Source organism: Sus scrofa, chromosome 5, assembly GCF_054392235.1.
Source record: "Sus scrofa isolate SSC_HxYL_T2T_F1_AM1 chromosome 5, Sscrofa_HxYL_maternal_Yorkshire_Landrace_v2.0, whole genome shotgun sequence".
NCBI classification, from domain to species: Eukaryota; Metazoa; Chordata; class Mammalia; order Artiodactyla; family Suidae; genus Sus; species Sus scrofa.
The window spans coordinates 58,674,744-58,690,500 of record NC_139387.1 but is presented as its reverse complement, the minus strand read 5'-3'; the positions used below and the strand labels follow the sequence as shown (position 1 = coordinate 58,690,500).

At 41.0% G+C, this 15,757-nt stretch overlaps 1 protein-coding gene across 4 annotated transcripts in view; it reads right to left on the bottom strand.

Annotated features, from left to right (window-relative positions):
• Nucleotides 1-14,339, bottom strand: part of GYS2 (glycogen synthase 2) — a 53,084-nt gene extending 38,745 nt beyond the window's left edge. The window contains 2 exon segments of one of the 4 annotated variants that reach the window (NM_001195511.1): nucleotides 3,404-3,585; nucleotides 13,965-14,339. In NM_001195511.1, the coding sequence (NP_001182440.1) occupies nucleotides 3,404-3,585; nucleotides 13,965-14,082 (300 nt within the window). In that variant the 5' untranslated portion in view covers nucleotides 14,083-14,339. 4 annotated transcript variants of the gene reach the window in all.
• Nucleotides 14,340-15,757: the final 1,418 nt, after the last annotated feature.

The following is a 15,757-nucleotide window of genomic DNA, read 5'->3' as shown; positions in this document are numbered from 1 at the left end:
GGACTTAATGATATTTCCTGCCACAAAGTCGTTTCTCTAAAAAAATGTGTATGATTTCTCTGATTCCTCCCATTAAAAAAAAAAAAAAAAAAGTGACACTAAGTGTTTCCCAATATGGTTGCTACCAGAGGTCTTAACTAGTAGCTCAGTCTAATGCTTCTACATTCTTCAAATTGACTTTTATATCTAAATGTTTTAACTTGTGCACATTTTAAGGCAGTAGCTATCTCAATTTTTTTTTTTTCCGGTTGTAATAATACAGTCAGGTGTACATCCAAGCTTTAACTTCCCTTTTGTTCTCTATTTTTCTACAGTAATTTATTCATTCTTTTGTCTTGTCTTTTTTTTCTCTTTTTGATTGTGTTCGTGGCATCCGGAAGTTCCTGGGCAAGGGGTCTCACCTGAGCCACAGTGGTAACTTCAGCCACAGCAATGACAACACCAGATCCTTAACTCACTTCACCACAATATAAAAGGGAATAGTAGGGAGTTCCCATCATGGCTTAGTGGTAACGAACCCCGACTTGGGTTCTATCCCTGGCCTGCTCAGTGGGTTAAAGATCCAGCATTGCTGTGAGCTGCAGCATAGTTCGCAGATGTGGCTCAGATCCTGAGTTGCTATAGCTATGGCGTAGGCCTGCAGCTGCAGCTCCAGTTGGACCCCTGGCCTGGGAACCTCCAAATGCCTCGGGTGTGGTCCAAAAGGCAAAATAAATAAATTAATTAATTAAAAATAAATAAAAAGACAAATAAATAAATAAATGAGAACTTGAGATTCCAGAGGACACCATGAAAACATATCACAGTGAGTGGAGTGTAGACAATTAGGATAATGGAAAAGGATGCATGTTGCACTATTGGGATGAAATAAGTTAGACATTAAACTGACTTGCCTTTGAAGCTCTTGTGAAATAAGAGGGAGCTAAAAGTCATCGTGGAATTGACTGGTCTCAAGATTGTAAATAGATTTCTGATATAAAGATGTTTGCCTATCACAGTCAAGAATGCACTGGAGGTTAAGACAGGCTCGCTAACCTTCTCTGTAGTCTTAACACTTCTCTGTGCCCTTACCTCACTGCATCATAAGTCACATATTAGGCAAACAGTAGCTATTAGTTAAATGAAAGCCTAAATCAATGTTTGTCCCAAATTAAAAACAATCGAAGTGTTGTTTTGGGTTCAGGAAAACTCAATTGGAAAAAGAAAGAGTGCTGTGGTAAATACCAAATTACAATGGAAGCAAATGACGCATAATGAGGGTCTTGGCCAAGGCATGGGTGGGAGAAAGACATCACCATATATTCCCGAGTCCCATGCAAAAAATGATGATCAAATGGACTTTCAAGCTCTGTAAGATTCATCCTTGAATGGAATCCAGGTGAGGTCCATGTAAGCAATGTAGAGGCATTCCATTTACCAAAGAGGACTGGATACCCAATGAGAGAGGCTCTTAGCTTCTGCCACTTCCAAAAAGCATTTGCAGTGATTTACGAAGTTGTCATCTTGCCCCATTGCAGAGACACTAAAATTAAACAACACTGAAGCTCCAACTATTTAACTTCCTGTACTTTGACTCAGGCTGTTGAGGGCTGCTGGAGAAAGTCACAGTCATGTATATATGTGCCATTAAAAAGTCATGACTGTACCTTAAATATATCCAGAAATTCTTTTTCTTATTCCTTGAACACTTTTTCAGAACTTTTCTCATCACATTCTTATTTTAACACACTTGTCTCCTAACACTCAGATGATGACCTTTTGCTCTTAAGATCAGCAAAAACACTGAGTGAGACCATTTTGAATTCTTCACCAACTCATCTCTGTTTGCATTCATCCTTTGTTTCCTGTTTGTGCAAAAGGAGGGAAGAAGGAGCTTTTCAATTGTGCTTTGGTTGTCTTCCCTCTCCCACTCTCAGTGAGATTAGTCTCTTCACTCCTTCTCAACTTTCAACTTCTGTCTGCTAGGTATTTCCTTTTGGTATATAAATAAGCTCACTCATATTTAAGAAAACACCAATTCTCAAAACCATGTCACTCTGAAATGACTTAGTTACTTTTCTGCTTCATAGAAACATCTCATAGTCACACTTCTGTGTCCATTTTCTCTCCACTCACTGGTTCCTCAAGCTACTCCAGTCTTATTTAAACACCCTTTCTCTTCTGAAGCTGAAGGTGATAGTGAATGACCTGAATATTGTTAACCCAACTGACCCTGTTCCTTTCTTTAGACTTGAAACTCTGCTTCCTCATCTGGACATCTCCATTCCTGTTATGACGGCAACAAATCACTGCAAACCTAGTAGCTTAAAACAACACGAATTTGTTGCCTTGTGGATTTGGAGGTCAGTGGTCTGAAAAGGGTCTGATGGGTTAAAATCAACTTGTGGGTGGGATTGCATTCCATCTGGGGTCTCTAGAGAGAAATCTGTTTCCTAGCCTTTCCCAGCTTCTAGAGCCACCTGCATTTCTTAGCTGGTGGCCTTTTCTTTTTTTCCTTCATCTCGAAGTTCTCATTACTCCAGTTTCCTCTTCCATGGTCACATCTCCTCTCTGATTCTATTTCTACTGCCTCCCTCTTATAAGGCCCCTTGTGATTACATTGGGCCCACCCATATGATCCAGGGCAATCTCCCCATCTGAAGAACCTTCCACAAATGTCCACATCTACCAAGTCCTTCTGCTTTATAAGGCAACGTAATTCATAGATTCTGAGGATTAGGATTTGTACCTCCTTGGTTCTAATCATTAGCTGTACTTCTACTTTTGCAATTTCTGGCTTCTTTAGTGTAGATGCCCTAGCATGTTGACATTGGCGAAGGTTAGGCTCAAAACTTTTACTTTCAGTTTATAGTCTTCCATTGAATAATGTTACCAACACCTGTAATGCCAACTACAAGTGAAACATGAACAACTTCCTTGCAAACATCTCTATCCTATACCCTCTGCCAAGTTCCAAACCTACATACTGCTGGATAGAATAATACTATGGTTTTCACAAGACACCTCAAATGAAACCTAGTTATTTATGTATGTATTTACTTTTATGGCCACACCCATAGCATATGAAAATTCTCCAGGCCAGGGATTGAATCCAAGTGGCCAGATCTTTTAACCCACTGCAACTGGCTGTGGAGTGAACCCTTGCTTCTGTAGTGACCCAAGCCACTGCAGTGGGATTCTTAACCCACTGCGCCACAGCAGTGGGATTCTTAACCCACTGTGCCACAGCAGGGACTCACAAATGTAACCTATTTAAAATCAAGTTCACCATCTTTCTCATAAACTGAGTTCTTTTCCCTAAGCAGATGAGTGGTCCTTTCTTGTGAGTTCATGTAAATTGTGGTGCTCTCCCACAACAGTTTACTAAGACTTGCTGAATGAAGTAGCAGACAGTACCCTTTACCTGGCAGCCGTGTTTATTCATCGTGTCCACAGCTTTGCTAACAGCGTCATTGACAGGTTCACACTGTTCCACCTGAGTCTTCATATTATGCTCAAAATATGGACCAATCAGAAAATAATTCTCTCCCCATTCATCTGCTGTCGTTTTGGCCTTTGTCTGGATCACAGTATAGATGCCGCCAACTGTTAAAAAGAAAAGATCCCTTTATCCTTTGTGTTAGTAATTCGTTTTAAGGAAAGAAGGGATGGAAATGAGTCCTTTTTTCTTTCTATGTTACTTAAGACATTTTTTTTAATTGAAGTACAGTTGATATACAATATTACGTTGTTCCTCATTTTTAAGTTAGTATTTGGGCTCCATCAAGCCCAAGGCTTTATTTAAAAAGAGAGCTTTTAAGGAATACTATCGAAATGTTAGCATTTGGTTCAGTGGTGGGCATGTCTTAAAACCCTGCTGGGTGCTCGTCAGAGAGCAGTATGTTGACAGCAACAGAGAAGTACTACTATTTCAAGGAAACCTGAAGAGACAATTCGAATAAAGCAGCATTTGGCTTGTGGCTATATCCACATGGAAGTATCAGAGTTGGGACCAATGCAATTATCATGACACATGCCCTTAGTAGCAGTAGTTACCATTCACCCCTTCTCCTCCAGTGGTCCAGGGATTTAAATTATGTCCAGGGAACAGCTGCTGCTCAAATTATGAGCAAATCTCTCAGGATACAAAGAGCTAGTTCCCTTCTACATACCAAGCAAGTATCTTTTGACAAGAGGAGGAAGCTGACAGATTTGGTTGGGGCAGATTTGGTTGGAGTACTTAGCCCAACCCTCTTGTCAAATCCAATGATACAAATACAAGAGTTTGTTTTGTTTTGTTTATCTTTTTAGCGCTGCACCTGCAGCATATGGAAATTCCCTGGCTAGGTGTTGAATCAGAACTGCAGCTACCGGCCTATGTCACAGCCAAGCGACTCCAGATCTGAGCTGCATTTGTGAAATACACAGCAGCTCGTGGCAACACCAGATCCTTAACCCACTGAGTGAGGCCTCATCCTCATGGACACTATGTCGGGTTCTTAACTTGCTGAACCACAAAGGGAACTCCACAAGTTTTTATATATATATCATTTTATCTTTCTGGCATCAGTGCTACCACTCAAAACACAAAGCCAAAAAAATCTATACTCTTGGAAAATATGCATACTCTTATATTCAATATGCCTACATCTAGAAAATTGTCCTGGGGGAAAAATAAGAAGATATATGTATAAGGATATTCATTAAAGAATTATAGTGGTGAAAAATTGTAACCAGCCCTCTCTGGCCTCCACAGATTTATATGCCAACTACTATTTCTCAGTTTTCACTCTATTTGTTTCCTTTGCCCCAAACTGCCCTCTCAGCATGCTAATTAAAGGTGAGTGTGACAGCCTGGGCAAAGGGTCATTCTGATTTTCAAATTTGGAATATAAACCCAGGGCCTACCAACTCATATTTTTAAATGAATTATTGTTTTAACACAGTGTCGATCATTCAATTTGGACTTACTCTTCATATTCAAACATGTACTTTGTATTTTATTGATCTATATTTTCCCAAAACAACGTGGGAGTTGTCTAGTGTGAGGGCAAAGTATCAGACCTTTCGTAAGAAAAAAAAGTGATGAGCTATCACAACATCTATGTCAATGAGGTAGCCCAAACCCCAAGTTTTCATCTAGAGACACTGCTGGTATTGATAAAAGCAGGATTCCATTGCAGTATGGCATATGGACACCAGCCAAAAAAAAACTGAGAAAAATCTTCATTTTATTTATTTTTTTAAATTTATTTTATTTTTACAGACACACCTGAAGCATATGGAAGCTCCTGGCTAGGGGTATAATTGGAACTGCAGCCACAGCAACACCAGATCTGAACCACATCTGCAACTTACCCTAAAACTTAAGGCAGCGCCTAATCCTTATCCCACCGAGTGAGGCCAGGAATCAAACTTATATCCTCACGGACATTATGTTGGGTTCCTAGCCCACTGAGCCACAACAGAAACTCCTTCTGAAACTAATTTTCAACGCTTAAAATTTAGAGAATTTGAAAGTCTATGATCCCAAAATGCATAGCTACTAATCTGACCTAAGACAGATTTGCAGAAGCAGAGACAGTCCTTACACAGTTAGATATCATTCCTAAAGCCGCAGATCTGGTAGGAAAGAGAGTAAATGCTACTGGTGATTATGGTCCCCAAATGTTTGTGTGCCTAGCAGGTGGCTGGGTCAGTGGTTCAAGTCACAGCAGCTGCAGTCTAGGGCTGAGGGAGATGACACACTCAGAGCAAGCCCACAGGCACACCCCACCCTGATTATATCCACAATGGCAGATGCAGACGTGTTACACAAGAGGGGCTCAGACACGGCAATCTGGATGAAAAGGAAGTGGGGGATCTGTGCTCATCTTGAAGCTATGAGCGTGCCAAGCATGGTTCTTACAGAGACTTTGTGTTTTGTGTGGTGTGGCTCAGGATGCCTTTGACAAGGCTGCTGCATATCTAACCCAGGCAAAGAAACCCCAACCTCTAATTAGAGTGTCGCCTGTGATTGTAGTAACCCTGATCCATGTCTTTTCTTCCCCTTTTTGCTTTTGCATTTAAAAATAGAACTGTGTGGGATTTCCTGCTGTGGCACAATGGGACTGGTGGCATCTCTGCAGTGCCAGGTTTCAGGTTCAATCCCTGGCCTGGCACAGTGGGCTAAAGGATCCAGCAATGCTGAAGCTGTGGCATAGATTGCAACTGTGGCTCAGATTTGATCCCTGGCCTGGGAACTCCATCTGCCATGGGGTGGCCCCCCCAAAAAAGAACTGGTGTTCCTACTGTGGTGCAGCAGGTTAAGGATCCAGTATTGCCACAGCTGTGGTGTAGGTCACAGCTGCAATTCAGATTTAATCCTCCTGGCCCAGGAACCTCCATATGCCATGGATGTGGCTGAAAAAGAAAATAGTTTTTTTTTTGTTGTTGTTGTTGTCTTTTTGTCTTTTCTAGGGCCACACTCATGGCATATGGAGGTTCCCAGGCTAGGGGTCTAATCAGAGCTGTGAACACAGGCCTAGGCCAAAGCCACAGAAACGCAGGGTGCAAGCTGCGTCTGTGACCTACACCACAGCTCATGGCAACACTGGATCCTTAACCCACTGAGCAAGGGCAGGGATTGAAACCGAACCCTCATGGTTCCTAGTCGGATTCGTTAACCACTGGGCCACGATGGGAACTCCAATAAAATTTTTTTAATAAAAATAAAAATAGAACTATACCATTGCTCAAAGTGAAAGCCAGTGTGAAACTGGATGATCTACTGTCACCATTTTTATGAATAAATTTTATGAAAAATAATAATAAGTTACGTGTTATTAAATGCTGTCACTGTTCTAAGTGATTTACAATTGGCATTTCTTTTAGTTTTCACCATGCTGTTAAAGGTAGATGCTATGATTGTATTTATTTTTATTCTTTTTTAAGAAAGAATTGGAAAATTTTATTTGAGCCCAATTTGAAAGCTATAACCCAGAAAGAGCATCTCAGAAAGCTCTGAGAACCATTCCACTGGTTAGAAATCAAGGCACAGTTACACATGTTTTTTGAGACAGAAAACTGTACATCAAAGGACATATTATTGACAGTTTATATAATCCAGATCTAAACCTTCATCCTGGTGGGTCATGCGACCCTTTACAAGCTCAAGAGGAAATCTTATTTTTTTATTTTTCTTTCTTTCTTTTTTGTTTTTTTAGGGTTACACCCGTAGCATATGGAAGTTCCCAGGCAAGGGGTTGAATCAGAGCTATAGCTGCTGGCCTACCCACAGCCACAGCAATGTGGGATCCAAGCCGCATCTGCAACCTACACCACAGCTCAGGGCACTGCCAGATCCTTAACCCACTGAATGAGGCCGGGGATGGAGCCACAACAGGAACTCCCAGAAATGTTATCTTTTAAGGAGTCTATTTTATTTTATCATTATTTTTTTTTTTTTATGGCCCCACCTGCAGCATATGGAAGTTCCTGGGCTAGAGATTGAATCCAAGTGGCAGCTGTGGCAACCCTAGATCTTTAACCCACTACACCAGGCCAGGGATTGAATCCACACCTCCACAAAAACCCTAGCCTCTGCAGCTGGATTCTTAACCCACTGCACCAGAGTGGAATTTCCTATTTATTTTTTAGCCACTCCCACGGCATGTGGAAATTCCCAAGCCAGGGATGGGGCCCAGCTAGCAACCCAAGCCACTGCTGTGACAATGCTGGATTCTTATCCAGCTGTGCCACAAGGGAACTCCTAAGAAGTCTTATTTTTATTTTCAGATGGGGGAAACTGAGGCACAGCGAGGTTATGAGATGGGTCCAACATTACACAGATAATGGAGTTGGGATTCCAATCCAAGCGTCTGACTCCAGAGCCCACGAGCTTTAGGTAGCAAAATTGTACCTTTTTCCCTCAAGGTCCACAACAGGTTGGTTTCAGGATACCACTCCCCAGTCACCACTGTGGATACCAAAATCCAAGGATGCTCAAGTCCCTTATATAAAACAGAATAGTATTTGCATATAATCTAGGCACCTCCTCCTGATACTTTAAATCATCTCCAAATTACTTATCATATCTAACACAAGATAAGTGCTATGTCAACGGTTGTAAATTCAATGTAATTGCTGTGTAAATAATTGCTGGTGCACCGCAGATTCAAGTTTTGCTTTTTGGAACTCTCTGGAATTTTTTTTTTTTTTTTATTTTTTTGATCCAGAGTTGGTTGAATCTGCAAATGGGGAACCATGGATATGAAAGGACAATTGTCACTCTATGGAAAAACATGCTGATGAATATTTACAAGAAGTGGTGGGAGGAACAGAGGGAGAAAACGAGCAGTATCACAAAAAAGATAAGTATCTTTAGGCCTTGGAGAGGGTGGTACCAGAGAAAAGCCATTTGGAAAACTATACTTAGAGGAAACAGCTTTTTAAAATTTTGGCTCTAAGCATTTCTGGGGTAATAAAAAGGAACCCAGGGGTTTAGGGAAATTAAGAGCAATCATCCTTACATCAATCATAGAGGCTTTTGGAAATCTGATGGGATCATTCAGTCCTTGTCTCCAAAAAAGCACAGCCACAAATGAGCCGGAAATTTTTAGATATTGTTTTAGAATGTTTACAAACTCCCTGAAGTTCATTTTTAGCAAGATCCCCAACTTTTTGGGTTTTTTTGTCTTTTTAGGGCCACACCCATGGCAAATGCAAGTTCCCAGGCTAGGGGTTGAATTAGAGCTGTAGCTGCTGGCCCACACCATAGCCACAGCAAAGCCAGATCAGAGCCACATCTTCCACCTACACAACAGCTCAGGGCAACACAAGATCCTTAACCCACTGAGTGAGGCCAGGGATAGAACCTGCATCCTCATGGATGCCAGTCAGGTTCTTTTCTGCTGAACTACAATGGGAACTCCCAAGATCCCCAAATTTGAACTGCCTCGATCCAGTAGTGGACCTGACATCATACTTGGTTTCTACCACACTATTTTGATTAGAATTTTGAGTTTTTCCCTGTGCCATTTATACTATGGGACCCAGAACTACGGTGTCCAGGAAGGAACAGGTAGCACTATTATATCTGGCAATATGCAGATGTGGACAAAGCAAGTCACCTGCCATCCCAGTAAACAAAGAATGTTGCAGCCATAAAGCCATCAGCCACTGCAGCTGCCCTGATCATGCATCCTGAGGTGAATTCAGGATGGAAAAAAACAGGATATTGGCTCTAAATAGTTAAGGTGCATATCAAAGGAATGATTTCAATAAGCCCAGACTTGGTAGTTCCCATTGTGGCTCAGCTGTAACTAATTGGACTAGTATCCTTGAGGGCTCGGGTTTAATCCCTGGCCTTGCTCAGTGGGTTAAGGATCCAGTGTTGCCGTGAGCTGTGGTATAGGTGGAAGACAAGGCTCAGATCCATGTTGCTGTGGCTCTGGTGTGAGCCAGCAGTTGTAGCTCTGATTCAACCCCAGCCTGGGAACTTCCAAGTTCTATAGGTTCGGACCTAAAAGGCAAAAAAAACAAAAAACAAAAAACCCCCACACTCTCACATTTTCCATAGATATAAGAGCACTAAAATCAATAACTTGAGATGTCTGTTTTTGTGATTAGCAGTAAACCACCCTCACAGATGGAAGTTCTCCAGCCAGGGATTGAACCTGAGCCACAGCTGTAACCCAAGCTACAGCAGGGACAACGCCAAGTCCTTAACCGCTAGACCATCGGGGAACTGCACTAGTAAACTTTTGATATTCAACTGCATGGCTCTTTTTTTCAGCAAAAACTCCTCTGTATCTTGGCTCTTCCTTTACCTCTCTGGAACAGTCCTTGAAAGCTCTCAGGCTGTATCCTGGGCTAGAGTCCTCAGTAATTCCACCAAATAAAACATAATTCTCAACTTTTAGGTCGTGCAATTTTTTTTTAGCCAGCACTGGCTTAGGGCTAAAACAAATTGTTCATAGTCAATTTTCAGTGGGAAGTATCCATTTGGCAACTAAATTTCAGCAGTGTTCACGTATACATGTATGTATGTATATATATAGTGCTTTTTAGGATATATAAATATGTATATATATGTGTGTGTTCTCCTGTTCTTACACTCATTACATTTGACTATAATTGCATGTTCAATGTCTGTCTTTCTGCAAGTTCATAAATTCTGGAAGATTGGAGGTTAATTCTGTATTGTTAAACTCGATGCCCCTTATTTCCTAGTGTCTGATACCCAACAGACACTTCATGAATCTTTGTTGAATAATAAATGGGTGAATGAACAAGAGCAATACATTTCAAGGTTAATGTGAACAAGTAGAAAAGGTTATTTTGAGGTCTGAGACTACCCAATATATTTTTTTAAGCTGCACCCAAGGCATCAGAAGTTCCTGGGCTGTGGGTTAAACTGATGTCACAGAAGTGACCTGAGCCACAGAAGTGACAATGATGGATCCTTCACCCACTGCGCCACCAGCAAACTCCCTAACAGCCACTAATTGAACTATGACTCTCTCATTTGCTGTACTTTATACATTTTCCTCCCTTGTGAGCAAAATTCTGGCAAAGAGGATTTTTTTTTTCCCTCTCTAAGAAATCTTTTGTTTTCTTGGAGAATATACATGTTTTCTTGTTTGCCACAAAGTATCATAAGATGGCTAGAGATTATTATATTCCTTTCATCATGAAGGAATATATTCAGATAATTTAAGGGATTTTTTTTTTCTAAGTCTCAGAAAGCCCTCAGTTTTTGACTGCAAGTCCTGTGCCCTTTCACCCATAAGACATTTCCTCAGACACTGGAGTTTTTGATTTTTAATTCTGTGTGCTAATAAAAAGGAGAAGTGCACTTAGAGGAGACCTAGATGTTAGTCCTGATCCTGCCATTTGCTTGATCATTAATGTCCTACAGGCATCCTTTTCATCTCTGAAGTGGAGGAGCTGGATTCATAATCGCTAAGATCCCTTCTTTCTCAGCTATGAGCTGCAGGGAAGTAAAAGTTCAAAGTACAATTTTCAAAGAAATTATAGTGTTAATGTCTTGTCAGGGATGAACACAAAAATTGTCTATTTATATAAAAATGTCTTTAGGAGTTCCCATTGTGGCTCAGTGGAAACGAATTTGACTAGCATCCATGAGGATGCAGGTTCAACCCCTGGCCTCGCTCAGTGGGTTAAGGATCCATCGTTGCTGTGAGCTGTGGTGTAGGTCACAGACATGGCTCCAATCCAGAGTTGTTGTGGCTGTGGTGTAGGTCAGCGGCTGCAGCTCCAATTCAACCCCTAGTCTGGGAATATCCATACGCCTGTGGGTGCGGCCAAATAAAAAAATATATATATATGTATATCTTTAGGGAGTTCCCATTGTGGCTCAGCTGGGTAAGAACCCAATGGTGTCTCTCTGAAAATTCGGGTTCAATCCCTGGTCTTTCTTAGTGGGTTAAGGATCTGGTGTAACAGTGAGTTATGATGTAGATCACAGAACTGGCTCAGATCCCATGTTGCTGTGGCTGTAGCATAGGCTGGCAGCTGCAGCTCTGATTCGACCCCTAGCCTGGGAACTTCCATATTCCATGAGTGCAGCCCTTAAAAAAAAAAAAAGTCTTTAAAATCAGACTGTAATAAATGTTAACGATACCCTGGAGATGATATCTACTTGGGTTAATAGCTTGTGGGTCTCCTCTTGACAAGAAAATTCCCTTCCTCATGCACAGAAAATAAAAGAAAATAAGTATCAAAGGCAGCTTAGAAGTTGAAAAATAAATGTATTCCTGCCTTCATGAGAAATTTAAAAATCCATGGAGAATTTTCTAGGCAAAGGCACTGTTCTAGGCCCTGAGAGCAGCCCATATGTCATCAGAATATAAGATGCATGGGATAAATAGTTTCACCCAGAACCAGGAAACAATGCTCCATTAACATTTGCTAAATGGAGAGAAAAGGAAGGAAGGAAAGAAGTTCTACCCAGTTCAGTCTTCTGAACTGATTCCTGGAGCAAGAGGTCCCCCCCGCCCCCCAATTTTTTCCACCAAAAGCATATCCTTGAGTTCCTTCCTACTCTGTAGAGAGAACTTATCTTTCAAGGCACAGCCTGGGATCTGTGTCTAGTACAGATGGTTCTGTTCCCAGGTGCTTTGGGCATATTTAAAAACCTTGTGACTGGAAAAAGAACATTAGGAAGAGCTACTTGTAGTAAAATACTTCACTTTTCCATATTAAAATTTCTGTCCTCTTTGCTTCTTCCTCACTAAACCACAAAGAGGAAGAATGTGCTTTGTTCTCTTACATTCATTCTGTGCATTTCTGTGTAGAAACAATTGATATTTAATTTTTATTTTATAATGTTATGAATGCATAACATGAAAGATTTGAACACTGAGTGTAAGGCAAAAAATCAGAACAGATGCTAAATATAATTTCTCTGATTTTGAGGTTTTGCTGGCTCTGATTAGCCAAAAGGAAGAAGTACTGTATTACATTCATGTTTATTTCAGAACCTTTAAGTTTCTGAAATAAACATGTCATAAAATTATTTTTAATGAACATGTAATATATCACATTACAAGTTATCAATTCCATCCTTTAAATTCCTTTCCCCCATCAATCATTTGGCCTGGTTCTTTATGACCTTGAAAAACTCAGCCTTCAGAACTGTTACTTTTCTTTACCAATATTCCTTTAATATTAGTGTTAACAACCCTGACACTTTTCAGCTAGACAATATTAATACACAAGGAATTTTTTTAAATAATTTTTCTGATATTTTCACCATAAAAATCATTTAAGTCAGAGTTCTCTACTTTGCCTTCTCCAATCCAATACAAATGAGATCATACCTTATTGAGGAATTATTTAAATTTTGTCAATTTGATTTCTTTTCAGGAGTTCCTGTCGTGGCGCATGGGAAACAAATCCAACTAGGAACCGTGAGGTTGCAGATTCAATCTCTGGCCTCACTCAGTGGGTTAAGGATCTGGCATTGCTGTGAGCTGTGGTGTAGGTTGCAGACATGGCTGAGATCCTGTGTTGCTGTGGCTGTGGTGTAGGACAGCAGCTATAGCTGCAATTGGACCTTTAGCCTGGGAACCTCCATATGCTATGGGTGCCGCTCTAAAAAGCAAAACAAATTAAAATAAAATTAAAAATTTTTAAAAATTGATTTCTTTTCTTATTTTATAATTTCTCTGTATATATAGTATTAAAGAAAAATTCCAGGCATTCTTCTTCTTCTTCTTCTTTTTTTGTTTTTTGTCATTTTGCCATTTCTTGGGCCACTCCCAAGGCATATGGAGGTTCCCAGGCTAGGGGTTGAATCCGAGCTGTAGCTGCCGGCCTACACCAGAGCCACAGCAACGCAGGATCCGAGCCGTGTCTGCAACCTACACCACAGCTCACGGCAACGCCAGATCATTAACCCACTGAGCAAGGGCAGGGATCGAACCCGCAACCTCGTGGTTCCTAGTCGGATTTGTTAACCACTGCACCACGACGGGAACTCCCAGGCATTCTTCTTAAATAGAAGCTTCTGAGTTGCTTCTGAGTTAAAACTTTAATTCCATGTTAACCTTGAATTATTATAAATGTCTAATAATTTGTATACTGACTAGCAGCATATGGAGTTAAAGTTTCTACTCGGTCCTGATAAAATACCGTTCTTCCTAAAATATAGTACAAAACTGTGCTGAGAAAAATCATAAAACCAAAAAAAGAAAAATTAACTGTGTATTATTGTTTTGTCGTAATACGAATTTCAAAATTTTTTTAAATGCACATTCCCTGGCAACGACTCATATTTTCAACTTTTCCTGCAACACATACACACGTCTAAGTTTTCATTGCCTGTTGAAATGTACAAGGTTAAATGTAATCTAAACATATTCAGTTTGAACATTTTCCTTATTCGCTGGCAATTCATTCTCTCTAGAGAATGTGAAATCCCAATCTATGTACATTCTCCGGCAGTCTGGCAACTAGTCTCCTCAGGGTGCCGTACTAACCTTTATTGGTCACTTCCCAAGACACTTCAAAGAGCAGTAAATCTTCCACAGGAAGCTCAGCTTCCCACCGAGGCAGCCCACCCAAGGATGTCACCGATAGGGACCGGCCTCGAAGCATTCTTCCTTCAGTTCTCTGACGCTGGAAGCCCTCTTTCAAGGAACTGCAATCCTAGGTGCACTTGATGCAGGGATTCAGAGCTGGTAGATCACAAGCTTTGGTAGCTTCTCAGAGGAATAAACCAGCAGAAAGAAATCCGCTGGGCTTCCCACAGAATTCCCAATTGAAGGTGGAATTCTCTGTTCCTTATACAGTCTTTCTGGGAAGGTCCAGTGAGGACACGATCTCCAATCAATATCTACCCAAACAGCCCAGAACAGTCACAAGTAAAAACCCCCCGGTTTTGGGGCTTAGGTAAGCACCCATGAGGAGAATGGAATCCTCAGAGGCTGATCATGACGTGAGTCCAGACCTTTAGCCCTTGTCCTCTTGACCAAAATCCTAGACCCACACAGTCACCAGTGCTGATTTCATCACTTCCAAAGTGACCCAAGAGTAGCAATTCCCCTTATAAAGCTTGCAGATGATTCCATTTTATTTTTTTTATTTTTTATATTTTAAAATTTTATTTTATTGAAGTATAGTTGATTTACAATATGTTAATTTTTGCTGTCCAGCAAATTCAGCTAGCCAGCTAGATATAAATATACACTCATTTTCATATTATTTTCCATTATAATTTATCACAAGATACTGAACGTAGTTCTCTCTGCTATCCAGTATGACCTTGCTACTTATACAGTCTATATAGAGTAGTTTGCATCTGCTAATCCCAGAGTCCCAGTCTATCCCTTCCCTAGCCTTTCCCTCTTGGAGACCACTAGTCTGTTCTCTATGTGCAGACCATTTTAGGTTACACATAGAATTGAGTGAGACAGGAGTTCCCTTCATGACTCAGCGGTTAACAAACCTGACCAGGACTCATGAGGATGACAGTTCGATCCCTGGCCCCACTTGGTGGGTCGGGGATCCTGCGTGGCTGTGAACTGTGGTGTAGTTTGCAGATGCGGCTTGGATCCCGAGTTGCTGAGGCTGTGGTGTAGGCCGGCAGCTGTAGCTCCGATTTGACCTCTAGTCTGGGAACATCCATACGCTGCAGATTCAGCTCTAAAAAGCAAAACAAAACAAAACAAAACAAAGAATTGACTGAGACAGTTTCTAAGCCTTTAATCCGTTTAGATTTCCTAAATATTATTTTTTTGATTCTCATTTCTAGATCATTAAAAAAATTATTTTGGAGTTCCCATCCTGGCTCAGCGGAAGAGAATCTGACTAGGAGCCATAAGGTTGCGGGCTTGATCTCTGGCCTCGCTCAGTGGGTTAAGGATCTGGCATTGCTCATAGATGCAGCTCACATCCTGCATTGCTGTGGCTGTGGTATAGCCCAGCAGCTATGGCTCTGATTCGATCCCCAGCCTGGAACCTCAGTGTGCAGTGGGTACAGCCCTAAAAAAAAAAATTATTTCTAGTTGTTTTATTTTACATTGACAAATTATATTTTGATAATAGGCATTGATCTTCGTTCCCCTTTCCTTAATTACTTTTCTAAAATATTCCTTCTGAATGGAGTTCCCTGGTGGCTCAGCAGGTTAAGAATTGCATTGTTGCTGCTGCAGCTTGGGTCACTGGTGTGGGTTCGATCCCTGTCCCAGGAACTTCTGTGTGCCTCGGGCATGGCCCAAAGAAATTTCCCTATGAAAAAGTATAAATGCCAGCATTTCTCTCTTTTTTTTTT